Source organism: Moschus berezovskii, chromosome 5, assembly GCF_049115385.1.
Source record: "Moschus berezovskii isolate FMDL1 chromosome 5, NW_MosBer_1.0, whole genome shotgun sequence".
Classification (NCBI taxonomy): Eukaryota; Metazoa; Chordata; class Mammalia; order Artiodactyla; family Moschidae; genus Moschus; species Moschus berezovskii.
In genome coordinates this window covers 75,967,341-75,987,484 of record NC_142464.1, presented here as the reverse complement: position 1 = coordinate 75,987,484, position 20,144 = coordinate 75,967,341, and the positions used below count along the sequence as shown (strand labels likewise).

The 20,144-nt window shown below is 39.0% G+C and overlaps 1 protein-coding gene across 1 annotated transcript in view; it reads right to left on the bottom strand.

The window, feature by feature from the left end:
* Window positions 1-20,144, bottom strand: part of NIPAL1 (NIPA like domain containing 1) — a 30,945-nt gene that overhangs the window by 7,554 nt on the left and 3,247 nt on the right. The window contains exons 2-4 of the mRNA XM_055434738.2: window positions 12,312-12,578; window positions 3,850-3,906; window positions 559-649 (exon numbers count right to left, since the gene is read on the bottom strand). Coding sequence (XP_055290713.2) covers window positions 559-649; window positions 3,850-3,906; window positions 12,312-12,578 — 415 coding nt within the window. The remainder of the gene's footprint in view (window positions 1-558; window positions 650-3,849; window positions 3,907-12,311; window positions 12,579-20,144) is intronic.

Here is a 20,144-nt window from a genome sequence, read left to right as displayed (position 1 = left end):
CAAACACAACAGTTGCTTAGTTACAAAATAAAACAGTTCATGGGCTCATGAAACACATTCATTTGGGATCATAATAACGATCAACCCAGATATATTAGATCCACTTTCTATTGACAGGAAAATGACTCCTGCTTGCAGGACTAAAAGAAACTAGGATGTCTCCAAACAGAAGTAATTCAGCAGCAATGCAAGAGTTTTGGTTAGAGCTGAAATTTAACCCAAACATCATGCTTTTTAAAGTCCTCTGATAACTATGGTCATTAACCACGATGACAACAAAAAGCATTAAGAGGGTTGTGGCAATTTGTTTAGCTGAGAGGGGAAAAACTGCTTGGCTTCACTGAATCATCACAAAGAAAACACACAGTTACCTTAAGTTTGGCAGGAAGACACTCTGTTTCTTATTTCTACTGCTATTTATTGTGGAATCTTCTCAAATTATTTTTGTGATTTTCAAAATTTTGCTTTGAGATACGCTTAGTAATCTATTTCTTGTGGGTTATGTGAATCATGGTATTAAAATCTCTGCAGAAGCCAAGTTGCTTACTGCTCACGTACCTTACAAGAACACTCAGCGCGCCCAGTGAGGTGACCAGAGTGGCAGGAGCGAAAGCATAAGCTGCAAAATTCACAACCTCTCCTGCTCCCACTGGAAAGCAAGCAGCAGCGTTAACATAAAGGATAGGCACATGTATTCAACAAGTGACACATGCAAAACAGTAGTCTTTTATCCCGAAGACACTCATATCTAATGAAAAGGAATAATTTAACTTCTTTTAGGGAAGGTGGGGAAAGTTTAGTATTAAAAGGTTGCAGATAAACCATAATTACCTTATGATGAAAACTCACTAATGTAAAAAGTGGTGACAGGGAAATATCTGTTTTAAAAGACCTTTAATAAAGATTTTAGTTACTTTAGTACCAGAAACATAGTTGGTCACTCTGATGAAATCTGGTAGAGGTAGTCTTTGAAGTGAGCAGAGAATTATTCTTTGCTCAAGAAGACCTACTGTTGGGAATATTAACAATAAAGCAACTTGTAAAATTAGAATGCTTTCTAGAGGTGTACAGTCCAGGCAGGGGATAGGCAGAGATACCCACAGGGCTGTATAGTCAGGCAGAACTGTATTGCAGGGGATCTACAAGCAAGTAACAGTATCTTAGTAGCTCAAGTCCTAACAATGTGCTCCTGGAAGCCTTTTCTTATCTGAGCAACTCCAGACTTCCATGAGATAGGGGGATGCAATTAACTTTGAGAGCAATGGAAAATCCCTCTAAGAGTTGGGTTCTTGTATTGAGGGCAGATTATTCTTCTGGGTCACAATTGAATGCTTGCCCACAGAATGTAGTATTTCACACCGCAACTATGCCAAGCACATACTTCTTGTTGACAGAGCTTCTGGAACAGATAAAAGACACCAGTACTACACTTTTTCTTTTTCCCTCTGGCAGCTATCCACTCCACTCCCAGCCCCTACCCCATCCCCAGCCAGATGTGCAAGAGTAATCAGCTTCAAAACATCATAAAACAAATAGAAACATACAGAATGGAACAATTAGGAGACTGTGTATAACAGCAACAATGGTAGTTTTCTTGGAATCGTAAGCAATGAAATAAAATTCATATTTTATGTCAAGATGAGAAAAATGTAAACATAATTTTTTTTCCCATTTGGGCCTCCCCTTTCCCCTTTAGTGTGTCTTGTGTGTTAACCAGATCTCCTTAGCAGATATCCTTCCTCCTTAATCTTGAAGGGCCCACTGCCTTCTTTGTAAGTGTATCTGGGATTGTGTAAAGTGTTCATTATACAGCATTTAACGTACAGCCTCCTGTCTCGAAAAACTTATACAGCTGTGCTTTGATCTCTTAACAGGCAGAATAATTTGCTGAGAGGCTGTTCTCAGGTTATAATTCTCCATTTGGCTTGAATAAAATTTTCCATTTCTTTTTTAGATTGACTAGTTAGTTTTTCATCAACATAAGCTTTCTTGAATACCTCATTATTATATTTTTATCAGGATAGCTTTCCAGGAAAATACTGACTTCATGAAGTACTGTATGTTTGTCTCAGGTAAAAATCTCTAATGTTGAAGACAATGCTTTTCTCTCTTCAATACTTGTAGAAACCATGTGCATGGTGAGAATACAATTACAAATGTAGCCATATAATATTCTTCTCCTACTTTCTATTGCATAGGTAGAGGGTGGGAAGATATGAGGAAGAGAGAGAGTAAAGGAAAGAGAATCATCCAAGTATTTATTTGGAATCTTCCCAGTATGGTCCCTGACAACAGTTACTCAAATGAAGTAAGAAAACAAATGTGAAAACACCTTAAAAATTGAAAAAAAAACTATATAAATTGAAATTATTTTTATTCACCATCTTGTAAGCAGATAGGGTATGGGTTTCCCAGAGGAAAAGAACCAGATACAGCTTTTTGACGTAAGAGAAGCCATTTTAGGCCTAAGCTATTGTGTGCTCTAAGCCTGGCCACAGTGTGTGACCTTGAACAGGTCTCAGTAATTAACGATCTTAAAGGAACAAAAAGACAAACTGTTATCAGGCAAGAAAAGTAACAACAGCAAAGATGATAAGTTGGCTGTAAAGACTCCCAATTCTGGTTCAGCGGAAAGGTTAGCCTAAAGTACTTTCTTGAGCTATTTTGCAGAATTTAAATCCCCTCCACCACTAGATCTATTATGAACCTAAGGAATGATGTTGAACTTGCCCAACCCTCATGACTTCTATAAACTAGATAGAAGCTTTAGCTTGTATTTTATCAACCTTCATCCCATTTCTATGTTGGATTCTCCTCTGCTCAAGCCCTCCATGAATATGTACATACTTTGAGCTTGAAACTTTCCCAATTTGCTGCTTGGGGAGACAGTGCTTTGGGAAAGATCCCCAGAATTCTCCTCACCTGCTCCAAGTAACAAATCCTTCCTTCTTCTTATCTTTGGTTTGGTTGTGTCTTTTGACACCCACCAAGAGGCGAAACCCAGTTTTGAGGTAACAAGCCTTTTAGATACCACCATTTGTTAAAAAAAAAAAAGTTATCCAATTCTTTCTTTTAAGAGAATCTCAAAAATACTGAAATGTTTTACTTGGTACAGGAAAACTGATAGAAGTTTAAAGGCTTCTGGCTGCAGAGAGAAATGGCTGGCAAGTGTGTGAAACTACAATTTATGAGGTCCTTTCTCTGGAAGTTTAAGGCTTGGAATTTGAGAAAGTTCAGAGGAGTTAGCAGGGAGATATAAATCTGCAAGAGTGCTTGAGAGATAACACTGCCTTCTCTTTGGACATCACATTAATGAAAGTGCTTTCATCTCATACAGAGACTCATTTAATCCTCCGGGCAAGTCTAGGAGGAGGGAGAATGCTGACAATCTTATATCCTCTCCGTTTGTTCAGAACTAAGCAGCCCAAGGGGACTTTCATTTATCCACGTTTTGGTCCTTGCTAGGAAAGTTACCCACTGTATGCAGCTAGAATAGTCATATATAGAATTAGGAGCCGGGGAAATGTAGGAGAGAAGCATTTTCATCAATTATTATGGGGAATAAAATACAAGAGGACAAGTTTGTGATAAAACATAAGATTTCAGATGGTAAGTTTTTTTCCTGGCATTCCAAGACAGTATTAAGAACATGGGGGTGGGAGGAAGACACAATAAAAATTAATTCTAAATTCATAGGACTTACTTTATATATAAGACATTATGCCCACACAAAAACTTCCAGACTTATATGCCAGCCTTACCAGTTGGATAATTGATCAGTTTGAACAACTGCATGTAATTTATTCATCATTTCGCAAGCAAACACCATTGTTGGCATTATGGACTCACTTGAGAGTAATCCTGCCCACCATAGCCATTCCTTGAGGTAAGAATGTCCACCTTGTCCTAGGAAAATGATGAAAATAGAAATTAAGTTCTAAAGTGGAAAAAGAGGGTTTGGGGAATTAACTTCTGTAAAAGGTACCAGAATATGGTTGGAAAAAGCAAGACTTAAGGCCTACTCAGTATATCTCATCTTTCAGCTTACTCAGTCATTTCTAGAGCCTTTGATTTCTACAGAAAATAAGTTTTCTTCATATGGAGGAAAATTACTCATGAGGCTTATTACTGTCAACTCAAAAAAAATGCAAACCTAAAAACTGAGAATTATGTTTTATTTGGTGGATTTGCTGAGGACTTAAGTCTGGGAGGCAGCCTTTCAGATAATTCTGAGGGCCTGCTCTGAATAGGAAAGGGAGGAGTCAGCCAGGATATATATGAATTTTGCAAAAAAAAGAAAAAAAAGATAGTTGGAACATCAAAAGACTACTGTTAATTAAAAAAATGAATTTAGCACTTTTATTTGTATGGGAAGATGTAGGAGTCTGGCTCACTGGAATCATTCCTTTGGTATGCACCTTAACTATTTAGGGACAGTATCCAGTATTCTCCATCTTGAATCCCCTCAGGCTGCACTGTCTGCTGGTGGGAGCAGTCACTAATGCCTTGATGTCAGCAGCATCCTTTGCTTACTGATATAGAAGGTGACATTCTTTGTCTAAACTATTTATGCCATTCAGAGGTATAGATAGAGAGTATTATAAGCCCTAAATGCTTTATTTTGGCCTCAGTTAAATACAGAACCCCATAAATATTAAATTAGATTGGTACCTAATGAAGACATTAAAGGAAAGAAGATGGTTGACATAAGAGCTTTTGAAATTTTGGATAGTCAATGAAAGAATAACCAGCATTAGCCAGCTGGACTCTACTTATTCTCTACCTTTTGGCACCATGAAACTTAATTTGTGTGAGTTGTCGTTCAGTTGCTCAGTTGTGTCTGACAGTTTGTGACCCCATGGACTGCAGTATGCCAGGCTTCTTTGTCCATTACCAACTCCCGGAGCTTGCACAAACTCATGTCCATTGAGTCAGTGATGCCATCCAACCATCTCATCCTCTGTCATCCCCTTCTCCTCCTACCTTCAATCTTTCCCAGCATCAGGGTCTTTTCTTCGCAGTAAGTCAGTTCTTAGCATCAGGTAGCCAAAGTATTGGAGCTTCAGCATCAGTCCTTCTAATGAATATTCAGGACTGATTTCCTTTAGGATGGACTGGTTTGATCTCCTTGTAGTCCAAGGGACTCTCAAGAGTTTTCAACAACACCAAAGCTCGAAAGCATCAATTCTTCAGTGTTTAGCCTTCTTTATGGTCCAGCTCTCAAATCCATATGACTACTGGAAGAACCATAGCTTTAACTATACCTTTGTCAGCAAAGTAATGTCTCTGCTTTTTAATATGCTGTCTAGGTTTGTCACAGCTTTTCTTCCAAGGAGCAAGCATCTTTTAATTTCATGGCTGCAGTCACCATCTGCAGTGATTTTGGAGAAAATCAAGAAAATAAAGTCTGTCACTGTTTCCATTGTTTCCCCATCTATTTGCCATGAAGTGATGGGACTGGATGCCATAATCTTCATTTTTTGAATGTTGAGTTTCAAGCCAGCTTTTTCAATCTCCTCTTTCACTTTCATCAACAGGTTCTTTAGTTCCTCTTCGCTTTCTGCCATAAAGGTGGTGTCATCTGCGTATCTGAGGTTATTGATATTTCCTGGCAATCTTGATTCCAGCTTGTTCTTCATCCAGCCTGGCATTTCGCATGATGAATTCTGCATATAAGTTAAATTAGCAGGGTGACAATATACACACTTGACATACTCCTTTCCCAATTTGGAACCAGTCTGTTGTTCCATGTCTGGTTCTAACTGTTGCTTCTTGACCTGCACACTGGTTTCTCAGGAGGCAGGTAAGGTGGTCTGGTATTCCCATCTTTTTAAGAATTTTCCACAGTTTGTTGTGATCTACACAGCCAAAGGCTTTAGCATAGTCAATGAAGTAGATGTTTTTCTGGAATTCTCTTGTTTTCCTATGATCCAACAGATGTTGGCGATTTGATCTCTGGTTCCTCTGCCTTTTCTAAATCCAGTTTGAACATCTGGAAGTTCTCTGTTCATGTACCATAGGCCTGGTTTGGAGAATTTTGAGGATTACTTTGCTGGCACGTGAAATTAATGCATTTGTGTGGTAGTTTGAACATTCTTTGGCATTGCCCTTCTTTGGATTTGGAATGAAAACTGAACTTTTCCAGTTCTGTGGCCACCTCTGAGTTTTCCATATTTGCTGGGATACTGAGTGTAGCACTTGCACAGCATCATCTTTTAGGATTTGAAATAGCTCAGGTGGAATTCCATCACCTCCACTAGCTTTGGATGCAGTGATGCTTCCTTAGACCCACTTGACTTCACATTCCAGGATGTGTGGCTCTAGGTGAGTGATCACACCATCCTCGTTATCTGGGTCATTAAGGTCTTTCTTTGTATCATTCTTCTGTGTATTCTTGTCACCTCTTCTTAATATCTTCTGCTTCTGTTAGGTCCATATCATTTCTGTCCTTTATTGAGCCCATCTTTGCATGAAATGTTTCCTTGGTATCTCTAATTTTCTTGAAGAGATCTTTAGTCTTTCCCATTCTATTGTTTTCCTCTATTTCTTTGCACTGTTCACTTAGGAAGGCTTTCTTATCTCTCCTTGCTATTCTTTGGAACTCTGCATTCAGATGGATATATCTTTCTTTTTCTCCTTTACCTTTCAGTTCTCTTCTTTTCTCAAATATTTGTAAGGCCTCCTCAGACAGCCATTTTACCTTTTTGCATTTCTTTTTCTTGGGGTTAGTTTTGATCACCATCTCTGTACAATGTTATGAACCTCTGTCCATAGTTCTTCAGGCACTCTATCAGATCTAATCCCTTGAATCTTTTTGTTTCTAGTCTACTGAAAAGGACAAAAACCTTTCCTAAGATACTCAGAGAATTATCTTCCCACTCTTGTAATTTTTGAACTTCAGTTCAGTTCAGTTCAGTCGCTCAGTCGTGTCCGACTCTATGCGACCCCACAAATCACAGCACACCAGGCCTCCCTGTCCATCACCAACTTCTGGAGTTCACTCAAACTATGTCCATCGAGTCGGTGATGCCATCCAGTCATCTCATTCTCTGTCGTCCCCTTCTCCTCCCGCCCCCAATCCCTCCCAGCATCAGAGTCTGTTCCAGTGAGTCAACTCTTCGCATGAGGTGGCCAAAGTATTGGAGCTTCGGCGTTAGCATCAGTCCTTTCAGTGAACACCCAGGACTGACCTCCTTTAGAATGGACTGGTTGGATCTCCTTGCAGTCCAAGGGACTCTCAAGAGTCTTCTCCAACACCACAGTTCAAAAGCATCAATTCTTCGGTGATCAGCTTTCTTCACAGTCCAACTCTCACATCCATACATGACCACTGGAAAAACCATAGCCTTGACTAGTCGGACCTTTGTTGGCAATGTCTCTGCTTTAACCACATGAATTAACCAGTTATTTATGATTTTCTCCTCACAAAATTTGCAAATAACTAAATCGGAATATTAAAATATGATTTCATATGCTGTTTTTAAAAAACTTAGTATCAGAAATACTTTCTCAGCCCTTAATTAATAATTGAACATTCCAAAGTCTGATATATTATTATTAACCTCTATGAGACCACACAGACACTCAAACATAGAGTGTGTATATATATATATATATATATATATATATATATATATAATTCCTAGTTTTTTTAATCATTATACAAAAGCATTAAATATTATAAACACCCAGATATGTAAATCTAGGTTGAATTCTTATTCACTCTTTTTGTTTTTTTACTGTTTTACTTTATAGGTCATAATACTTATATTGGATGTGTTTAATTCTTTTTTAAGAAGTGAAATATATTTGATTTACAATTTTGTGTTAGTTTCAGGTGTACAGCAAAGTGATTCAGTTATATATATATATTTCAGATTAATTTCCATTATAGGTTATTACAAGATATTGAATGTAGTTCTATACACTATACAGTAAATATTTGTTGCTCATCTATTTTATGTACAGTAGTTTGTATCTCTTAATCTCTTACTTCTAATTTATCCCCTTCCCTTTGGTAACTATAAGTTTGTTTTCTACGTCTGTGGGTCTGGTTCTCTTTTTTACATATATATATATATATGGGCTTCCTTAGTAGCTCAGATGGTAAAGCATCTGACTGCAATGCAGGAGACCCGATCCCTGGGTCAGGAAAATTCCCTGGAGAAGGAAATGGCAACCCACTACAGTATCCTTGCATGGAAAATCCCATGGACAGAAGAGCCTGGCATGCTGTACAGTTCATGGGGTCACAGTGTGTCAGACACAACTGGGAGACTAACACACACATATATATATATTAATTTGCATTATTTTGTAGACTCCACATATAAGTAATATATATTTGTCTTTCTCTGTTTGACTTAGTATTATATTCTCTAAGTGCATCTGTGTTGGTGTAAATGGCAAGATTTAATTCATTTTTATGATTGGGTAATATTCCATTATATTTCTATATCCCATCTTCTTAAGCCAATCATCTGTTGACGGGCACTTGGGTTTTTTACATGGTTTGGCTTTTGTAAATAGTGCTGCTTTGAACCCTGGGGTGTATATGTCTTTTCAAATTAGAGTTTTTGTCTTTTTGAATATATGCCCAGGAATGGGACTGTTGGATCAAATGGTAACTCTAATTTTAGTGTTCTAAGAAACCTCCATAATTTTAGTGTTCTAAGAAACCTCCAATCGTTTTCCATAGTGGCTGTACCAATTTACCTTCCCACCAACCGTATAGAAGGGTTCACTTTTCTCCACACCCTCTCCAGTCATTCGTCTGTGAACTTTTTAATGATGGCCATTCTGACCAGGGTGACATAATACCTCACTATAGTTTTGATTTGCATTTCCCTGATAATTAGTGATACTGAACATTTTTCATGTGTCTATAGGTCATATGAATGTCTTCTTTGGAAAAATGTCTATTTAAGTGTTCTGCCATTTTTTGATTGGGTTGTTTGTTTTGATATTGTGTTGTATGAGCTATTTGTATATTTTGGATATTAACTCCTTGTTGGTCACACTGTTTGCAAATACTTTCTCCCATTACATAGGTTGTCTTTTTTGTTTTGTTGATGGTTTCCCTTGCTATGCAAAAGCTTTAAGTTTGATTAGGTCCTATTTGTTTATTTTTGCTTTATTTCTTTTGCCTTGGGAGACTGATATAAAAATATTGCTATGATTTATGTCCAAGAATGTTTTGCCTATGTTCTCCTCTAGGAGTTTTATGGTATCACATCTTATATTTAAGTCTTTAAACCATTTTGAGTTTATTTTTGTATATGGTGTGAGGAAATGTTCTAATTTCCTTGATTTACATGTAGCTGTCCAGTTATCCCAACACCACATGTTGAAGAAACTGTCTTTTCTCCATTATATATTCTTGCTTGCTCTATAATAGAATAATTGACTGTAGATGTGTGGGTTATCTCTGTTCCATTGATCTATATGTCTGTTTTTGTGCCAATATGCTGCTGTTTTTGACTACTGTAGTTTCATTCACTTCTTAAGATAAATTCCCAGAAGTAGAATTATTAGATTTTAAGATGGTAAATTTTAAACTTTCCCAAATTTCTCTCAGGAAAGTTTGTACCCATTTAAAAGACGCTTACTCCTTGGAAGGAAAGTTATGACCAGCCTAAATAGCATATTAAAAAGCAGAGACATTACTTTGCCAACAAAGGTCCGACTAGTCAAGGCTATGGTTTTTCCAGTGGTCATGTATGGATGTGAGAGTTGGACTGTGAAGAAAGCTGATCGCTGAAGAATTGATGCTTTTGAACTGTGTTGCTGGAGAAGACTCTTGAGAGTCCCTTGGACTGCAAGGAGATCCAACCAGTCCATTCTAAAGGAGATCGATCCTGGGTGTTCATTGGAAGGACTGATGCTAAAGCTGAAACTGCAATACTTTGGCCACCTCATGCGACAAGTTGACTCACTGGAAAAGACTCTGATGCTGGGAGGGATTGAGGGTGGGAGGAGATGGGGACGACAGAGAATGAGATGGCTGGATGGCATCACCAACTCTGTGGACATGAGTTTGAGTGAACTCTGGGAGTTGGTGATGGACAGGGAGGCCTGGCATGCTGCAATTCATGGGTTCGCAGAGTCAGACACAGCTGAGCGACTGAACTGAACTGAACTGATATTGCTTCCAGCAATGTTTGAGAAAGCTATTTATTTCTCAAATTCCTTTAGCAGCATAGGGCATTATTTTTTAAAGAAAATCCAAATCTTGTTAAAATAGTAGGCAACAAGGAGCCCATTGTTACATAGTTGATATCTCTTTGGGTACTAATGAATTAACATTTACTTAAGTATGTTTATTGGCCACTTACAAGTCTTATTCTGTGAGTTCCTTGTTTATGTGCTTTTTTTTTCTGTTAGGTACTAATCTTTTTCTTATTAACTATTGTTGTTGTTCAGTCACACCTAAGTCATGTCTGACTTTTTCGAGACCCCATGGACTGTACCCTGCCAGGGTCCTCTGTCCTTGGGATTCTCCAGGCAAGAATACTGGAGTGGGTTGTCATTTCCTTCTCCTGGGATTATCAACTATAGTCACTCTTTATATATTGTGGACCCTAACTACCCTTTGTCATATATTTTGAAATTTTCTCCCCCACATGTCATTTCCTTTTCAGTTTCAGTTAAAGGTGTTTTCAAGTAGGATTTTTTTTTGGTCAATCCAGATAATCTCTTTCTTCATATAGAATTGTTTCCTCCTTTATGCTTAGCAAGACTTTCTTTTAGGATTAAAAAAATTATTTTATTTTAAACTTAAACTATGTGAAATCTATTGTGAAAAATGGTATAAAGTAGAACTCTTACATTTTTTCCTCTAGTTTTTGCATTTGTCTCTATACTTTCGATTGAATAATTCATCCTTTCTCTAGTGGACTGAAATGCCACTTTAAAAATTATGTAATAAACTGCTGCATGGACTTATTTGACTTTTCAATTATCTTTTATTTTGTCTATCTTTTTAAATGCTAAACTGTTTTAATCAGTGTCCCTTCAATAGTACTCTTCTATAAACTTGTTTGCGTAATTCATAACCATTTATTATCCTCCATGGATCTTAGAACAATATTTAGCTTTTTAAAGACATTATTCTTGATAAGAATGAATAGAAAATTCATGGCTAATGAAGGACAGTCAAGCAGAGCTAACAGCTTCTGAAATGTCACTGCAAATAGTAACCTAATTCTACTGCTATCCATTTACTGACTTGACAATACTTATTGGGTGATAACCTCTATGCTAGGGAAGGTTCCTGCTTTTGTGAATCTACTATCAATAAACAAGCCTGTGGACAACAAGTAAATAAACAATAAATATACAATGACAAATTATTCCAGGGACAGTGAAGGAAATCCCTAGTGCAATAATAGCAGGGGTGGAGGTGAGTAAGACCTTCCCAAAGAGGATGGTCAAGAAGGCCATTCTGGAGTGGTTATATTTTAGTTGAAGTCTGAGTCACCAAGTGACGGGCAGGGAGAAGAGAGTTGCAGGCAAAGGAAAAGACCCTGAGGTGAGAAGCTGTCCCAGCCATGCTGTGCTCAGTCATTTCTGATTCTTTGCTGTCCCCATGGACTGTAGCCCGCCAGGCTCCTCTGTCCATGGGATTCTCCAGGCAAGAATACTGAGGTGGGTTGCCATTTCCTTCTCCACGGGATCCTCCCAACCCAGGGATTGAACCCCTCTATTGAGGTGGGAAAGAACTTGGTAAATTCCAAGAGCCAGAGAAAGGCAAGAGGCAGGGAGGGTAGCAGAAGATGAAGCTGGAGAGGTAGCATGGGACACTTTAGGCAGGAGGTGAAGTCAGAGATTGTGGAAGAATGTTTGGATTCTACTGTGAATGCCAAGAAAACCCCCTAATGCGTTTAGCCTGATCTGACTTTAAATCCTGAAATCTCAGACTAAGGAGGAGAAGGAGGTGACAGAGGATGAGATAGTTGAATGGCATCACTGACTCAATGGATGTGAGTTTGAGCAAACTCCGGGAGACAGTGAAGGACAGGGAAGCCTGGCATGCTGCAGTCCATAAGGTTACAAAGAGTCAGACATGACTTAGCGACTGAACAGGAACAAGGTTATGAAAGAAGAACTCATTCCACACGCTAAACCTCTTGAGTTTTAGTCTCACCCTAAAGGAGACACAACTGGTTCAATCCTGGAAACTGCTGAGAACAGAGATAGGGGTTAAGTCAGAGACAGGGAAATTCTCTGAAATTCTCATAGCACCGCGGTCTTACAATAGGATTATCTCTGCAACTAGAAACTTGAATTCGTTAGTTGCATCTGTCTCTTACCAGCTCTAGTGACACCCTTTTTGGCCAGTTGCAAGAGGCCCTTTTTTTTCAAGATGAAACTGGAGCCAATAAAAATACTGGAACTTATTGCCAGTACCAGGCCTATATAAAGGCTGTATTTGTTCTCTGTATTTGTAGAAACGCTCAGGTTGGTTATGCTGGAATTGAGGTCCCTGTAGAGGACAGGAGAAGCCAACAGCTGTGACACACGTGTGATCTCACACCAAGCCTGGGAGGCATTCGGACAGCTCAGGGACAGCACATAGCCTGGAAAAAGGGAAAGAGGGAGATGTCAACCAACGAAGTGAAGTCGCTCAGTCGTGTCCGACTCTTTACGACCCCATGGACCATAGCCCACCAGGATCCTCGGTCCATGGGATTTTCCAGGCATGAATACTGGACTGGGTTGCCATTTCCTTCTCCAGGGGATCTTCCCGACCCAGGGATCGAACCTGGGTCTCCCGCACTATAGGCAGACGCTTTACCATCTGAGCTACTGGGAGATGCATTAACATTTTCTTTCTTTCTCCAAGAAATAGAAACTTTCTTTCTCTACTGACACACTTTTTTACTGCCTGATGGGCAGTCTCTAGCACATGATCCATGGGCTGGCAGACACGTTCCGCTGGGCTCACACACACAAGTTCTTCATCGTGTTTTCAAAGTGCTTTAGCTGTCATCATCTAAGCGTGACAAACTTCACATCAAAGTCTGGATTCCTCTTATTGAATGGAAAGTCTAGCAATACTTGGTTCTTTGCTTCAGCCAACAGCAGCCTGCTGGGGCATCAAGGAGCTGTGGGCACTGACTTGGGCTCAGCAGTTCATCACAGCCCCCTCCCCGGCACATCCACTTCCCTCCATCAGTGTGCCTCCAGGAAAGCATCAGTGTGTGTATAATGCCCGAAAGTAGGAAAGGGCACAGCAACCCCACCAGACTAGAAATCACCACGTTACAGGAAACTGAGCTAACCCACTTGATGGGCATTTCAGAAAATGTGTTTAAAAGTGGGTCCAGTTTTCCAGACCACTTTCCCCATAGAGAATAATTTTTCAAGTCTAATTCACTTCCTCCTTAATAAAATAGACTCTAATAGAAAAATGAATTAAATATCAGTAGGTTTTTTTTTCCCTTGAAGAGGATTCAAATAAGCATGTAAATCCACTGAACCAGACAACCCATTATTATAACTGCCTTTTTTTTTGGAGGGGGGGAGCTAAATACTAAAGCACAGAATGAAAACATTTTATACTGTTTAAGAGATTTTTATAATCTATTCTCCACTTGAAAAGCTGCCAACACAGTGACCCTGTGACTAGGTTTTCTATCTTCTCAACTTTTTTTTCCATTTGAAAGGCATATTTTCCTAGCATGGCTTACCCTGAACAAAAATGGGCAAAGACAAATTTTAGGATTCAGTGAAATAAAGTCAGCTTTACATCTCAAAAATCTTAAGAAAGCATGTAAACAACAAAAGATAGTTTGACTAAATGTTGTCTTAGAAACAAAACTTTAATAGTGGGATCTGTGCCTCTGGGGCAAAGCAGTATGCGTGCATGCATGCTAAGTTGCTTCAGTCATGTCCAACTCTTTGCAACCGTATGGACTGTAACCCACCAGGCTCCTCCGTCCATCGGATTCTCCAGGCAAGAATACTGGAGTGAGTTGCTATGTCCTCCTACAGTGGATCTTCTCAACCCACAGATCGAACCTGCACATCTTTTGTCTCATGCACTGGCAGGCAGGTTCATTACCACCAGCACCACCTGGGAAGCCCTAAAAGCAGTATGAGTTGTGTGATTTTTACCACACATACAGTTGAGAAACAACTATTAAGTTTAGCAAAAGGTAAAATAATTGAATTCAGTTTTTTCATGGTTATTATTTCATTTATCTCTGTAATTTGAAAATGAACCAACTTTGATTCAGAGATACAGGATATATTCTGAGACAAAACTTCTAAATATTTCAAGGAGAATTATATTACTTCAGGGATAGTTTATTGTAACTGAGGAATTTTTCAGGCTGGCTGTTTTAGTAAGAACTGCTGCAAATTTTCACATAAGCTAGCCACAAGCAATCTAGTCCTGGACACTGTTCATCTCATCTAACCCCCCATTACTACCAAAGTAATTTTTAGTAGTAAGAATTTTGATTACATGAATTTTTGTGAAAACATCTGACTGAACTCAGGACAGAAAATTCCATGGCTGCATCAGTATCATTTACTATGTAGTTAACATAACCATTCCAAAACTTTATCTCTGGAAGCAGTGTGGGTAGACTTCATTCCAGTGAAACAATACTCTTTCTGAACTGTTTACACAGCAAAATGTTTCCAACATTTTAGGGGGCGTGGGGGGAAAGGATGATAAGGGAGCACAAATAATCTTTGCTGCCTTTTGTAAGTTCTCATTGTAAATGAACATTAATGTTGCAAGTTTTATGGCAGGAAAAAATAATAAAATCTTGTCCAGTTACTGACCTTAGAACTTAAATTGTTTTATGTTTGGGGAGCATATGAAAGAGGGAGGCCACGGCAGATATGAACGAATGGAGTGACTGGTGGGTAGGTGGGTATGGAGGCAGAATATGTGGGCAGGGACACTGGAGGATTTCAGAGCAATTAGAGATCTCAAAATTGAGGTAGCTTCTTAAGATTATAGTAAGCAAAGTAATGCTACAGGAGTTTAATCCAAACTTGATCTAACACAGAAAATCTATTACATTCTTTCTTTTTCATTTTAATAGACACTGCCAATAGCCCTTTCAAGTGTCTATACCAATTTATACTCCTGTCAGCAAAGAGCATGTATCATTTCTTTAACGTTATGATATATTGTTTTATATATTGAATAATTTAACGTTTAGGAAATATGTGTCAGTTATAAAGAAAAAATAATATACACCAACATATCAACCACCAAATTAAAGAAATAAAACATTACCCCTCAGAGGTAACAACTAATCTGATTTTCTGTCTAATAGTCCTTGCTTCAAAAAAAATGATTTCCCGGGACTTCCCTACTAGGCCACTGGTTAAGACTTGGAGCTTCCACTGCAGGGGACATCGGTTCAATTCCTGCTCAGGAAACTAAGATCCTACATGCCATGCAGAATGGCAAGAAAAAAAAAAAGAAATTTCCCCTATAAGATTATATATTTAAATAATAAATTGTATCATTTTCTTCTTTTTGCACTTTCTAAAAATGTAATCATATAGTATGCATTCTTTGGTGATTTGCTTGCTTTTGAGATTTATCATTCTTAATGTTCTTACTGTAAGGTTTGCTTTTTTCCCTACTGTTCTAAAGAATTCCACTTTATGACTATCTCACCAGTAATTTTTCTATTTTATAGTTTGTGGACATTTGGGTAATTTGCAGTGTTTTTGTTTTTACAAACAGCGCTGCTAATGTTCTCAGTTATGTTAAACCAAATAAAGTTGATGGTATTTGACAATTTTTGACCCAACAAAAAATAGCAGTTTCACATGATTCAACTTAAGATGTATCTTCCAGGTACAGGTGTGAATGTCTTCTTACACACACTTAAAAATTTAACAACAAAGTCAAATTTTCCATAGGATTATATGCCTTTTCCCACCTTAAACTCCATTACTTATCGTCTATAATCTTAGGAAAGTTGAATCATCACTCTTGACTTCAGTTTCTTCATCTCTAAAATGAGGGAGTTTGACTCAATGAGTCTAAAGATCCCTTCAATACTTTTGGGTTTGATAATAAGCTATCTTGGTTCCCAGAGTAATTTACTTATAATTCTGGTAGTTCATAAATATTGCTGATGGACCAGCTCTAAATTCATAGGCACTAGTATCTGGAAGATATCTTAAAGAAACTGATGCCGAGATATTAAGTGACTTGGCAAAGCCACATAACAGCCAAAATCCGGGCCAAATAATCCAATTCCCAGACTACTATTCTATTTCAGAAACATAAGAACAAAAAGTACAAATAAAGTCAGTTAAAATTTATTGTTGTTTATACAAAGATGATATGCTTTGAATAGCTTTTTCAAGTCTTATTTGTCTATAAAGAAAAACTTGGGGCTCCCTTGGTGGCTCAGTGGTAAAGAATCTGCCTGCCAATGTAGGAGACACAGGTGGATCCCTATTCCTGGAAGATCCCGCATACCTCGGAGCAACTAAGCCTGAGCACCACAACTATCCCGTACTCTAGAGCCTGGGAGCTGCAACAATAGAAGCCTGAGCATCCTAGAGTTTGGGTTGTGTGTAATACAGCAATAGCTGACTGATGGTGGTGGTTTGGTGGTTTAATCGCTAAGTTGTGTCTGACTCTTGCAACCCCATAGACTGTAGCCAGCCAGGCTCCTCTGTCCATGGGATTTCCAAGGCAAGAATACTGGAGTGGGTTACCATTTCCTTCTCCAAGGGATCTTCCCGACCCAGGGATCAAACCCACATCTCCTGCCTCGCAGCCAGATTCTTTACTGCTGAGCCACCAGGGAAGCTCCTAGCTGACTGATACACTTGCCTGTTTATATTAGTGAAGGAAAGAATGAATGAAATCTCTTCTGTCTCCTACAATTTATTCTCCAAATATCAGCCAGTGTGAATCAGATTACATCACTCCCCTGCTTAATTCCCCATGATTTTTCATGGCAGTTATAACAAAATTTAAATTTCTAATTTTTAAAGAGCTTTACATGTTCTGAAGCTTGCTCACCTCTGACAGTACGTTGCATTACTCTCTCTCACTCATTCTCTGAAACAACACTTTTAATTCTCTGATTCAATATATTTTTATTGAGTATCTACCATCTGTCAGGCATATTCTAGAAGCTGGGGTTATAACTGTGAGTAAAGTAAAATTCCTGCTCTACTACATTCATTCTAATGGGGGAAAATAAACAAGTGAACTAAAAACTACAGAGTATGTTGACTGCCATGAAAAGGAGTAAAAACAGCATAAAGGAGTATTTTTTAAGAGAGAGCATTGGATAGAAAAACCTCTCTGCTAAAAGTAAACGCAAACATCCAGATGTGGGAAAGGTGAGGAGGGTGAAAGGAACTTTACTAGCCAGGTTGGCTGATGAGAGAAGAGAGATGGTATGAGATGAGGTCAAAGAGTAGTAAGACATAAGCTCAGGTGAAATAAGCTTTTAGTTAAGTCCATTCTTTTGTGTCACTTCTTCCAAAATTCTACAATGGCTTCCCTTTCCATTCAGAAAAAATCCAAAATCCCCACCACAGTCTAAAATGGCTTATAGAATCCTGCCTCCATGTATTTCTGTAACCTCATTTCCTAATTTTCTCCCTTCTTTCTTTAATAGGCCTAATTTCTTCTCATCTTAGAAGCTTTTAAGTAAGTAGCCTTCACTTGTTACTTAGTCCTAGTAGTTACTGGTATGGCTAACTCCTTCTCTTCACTGAATTCTCACCTCCTTAGAAAGACCTTCTCTGCCTTTCCAACCTAACTTCTCACTCTACACTCTACAATTTAACACTGCCAACCAAACAAATGTCCTCTTACAGCTTAACTATGGCTTTGTGGTCACAGGACTGGAAAAGGTCAGTCTTCATTCCAATCCCAAAGAAAGGCAATGCCAAAGAATGCTCAAACTACCACACAATTGCACTCATCTCACATGCTAGTAAAGTCATGCTCAAAATTCTCCAAGCCAGGCTTCAGCAATATGTGAACCGTGAACTTCCAGATGTTCAAGCTAGTTTTAGAAAAGGCAGAGGCACCAGAGATCAAATTGCCAACATCTGCTGGATCATCGAAAAAGCAAGAGAGTTCCAGAAAAACATCTAGTTCTGCTTCATTGACTATGCCAAAGCCTTTGATTGTGTGGATCACAATACACTGTGGAAAATTCTGAAAGAGATGGGAATACCAGACCACCTGACCTGGCTCTTGAGAAACCTGTATGCAGGTCAGGAAGCAACAGTCAGAACTGGACATGGAACAACAGACTGGTTCCAAATAGGAAAAGGAGTACGTCAAGGTTGTATATTGTCACCCTGCTCATTTAACTTATATGCAGAATATATCATGAGGAACGCTGGGCTGGACGAAGCACAAGCTGGAATCAAGATTGCCGGGAGAAATATCAATAACCTCAGATATGCAGATGATACCACTCTTATGGCAGAAAGTGAAGAGGAACTAAAAAGCCTCTTGACGAAAGTGAAAGAGGAAAGTGAAAAAGTTGGCTTGAAGCTTAACATTCAGAAAACAAAGATCATGGCATCTGGTCCCATCACTTCATGGGAAATAGATGGGGAAACAGTGGAAACAGTGTCAGACTTTATTTTTTGGGGCTCCAAAATCACTGCGGATGCTGATTGCAGCCATGAAATTAAAAGACGCTTACTCCTTGAAAGTAAAGTTATGACCAACATAGATAGCATATTAAAAAGCAGAGACATTACTTTTCCAACAAAGGTCTGTCTAGTCAAGGCTATGGTTTTTCCAGTAGTCATGTTTGGATGTGAGAGTTGGACTGTGAAGAGAGCTGATCACCGAAGAATTGATGCTTTTGAACTGTGGTGCTGGAGAAAACTCTTGAAAGTCCCTTGCTCTAAAAGGAGATCCAACCAGTCCATTCTAAAGGAGATCAGTCCTGGGTGTTCACTGGAGGGATTGATGCTAAAGCTGAAACTCCAATACTTTGGCCACCTCACATGAAGAGTTGACTTACTGGAAAAGAGTCTGATGCTGCGAGGGATTGGGGGCAGGAGGAGAAGGGGACGACAGAGAATGAGATGGCTAGATGGCATCACTGACTCGATGGACATGAGTTTGAGTGAACTCCGGGAGTTGGTGATGGACAGGGAGGCCTGGTGTGCTGTGATTCATGGGGTCGCAAAGAGTTGGACATGACTGAGTGACTGAACTGAACAACATTGTATATCCATTTCATTTATTTACTCAACAAACTACCATGTGTTTGCTAAGTCTCTTCAGTTGTGTCCAACTCGTGGTGACCCTATGGACTGTAGCCAGCCAAGCTCCTCTGTCCATGGGATTCTCAGTCAAGAATACTAGACTGGGTTGCCATTTCCTTCTCCAGGGATCGATTCCGCATGTCCTGTGTCTCCTGCATTGGCAGGCGGGTTCTTTACCACTAGTGCACCTGGGAAGCCCAAACCACCATACAAGGCACCATGTTCGGTAACCATTCATCAACACTGAAGTTCTTATTATACTTTCTGTGTGCCAGGCCTGTTCTAGGAATGTGGGAGACAGTGATCAACAAGACAGGTAAACAGGTCTCTGTTCTTATGGAAACTGACAATTTTATTGAGAAAACTAACAAAAAGACAAGAATAAGGAGGGTAGAATAGGAATGAGAAATAATTTGGAGCAGAAATGGAGAGAAAATTTGGAGCAGAATAAGAATGAGAAATAATTTTGCTATAAACTGGAAATTGGGAAATAAACTGTGATAGGACTGGGTAAGAAGCCCATTATTTCAATTAATCCAAATAAAATTGAGCAGATACTGTTGATTTTTTTTAAAAAGTTAAAAATTTGTATCTCTAAAAAAGATCGTCCCATGATCAGTATATTTGGAAGCCAAATACTCTATGAGGACTGTTGACCATCAGATTTCCTACATCAGTCAGTCAGTTCAGTCGCTCAGTCGTGACCGACTCTTTGCGACCCCATGAATCACAGCACTCCAGGCCTCCCTGTCCATCACCAACTCCTGGAGTTCACTCAAACTCAAGTCCACAGAGTCGGTGATGCCATCCAGCCATCTCATTCTGTCGTCCCTTTCTCCTCCCGCCCCCAATCCTTCCCAGCATCAGAGTCCTTCCGAGTGAGTCAGCTCTTCGCATGA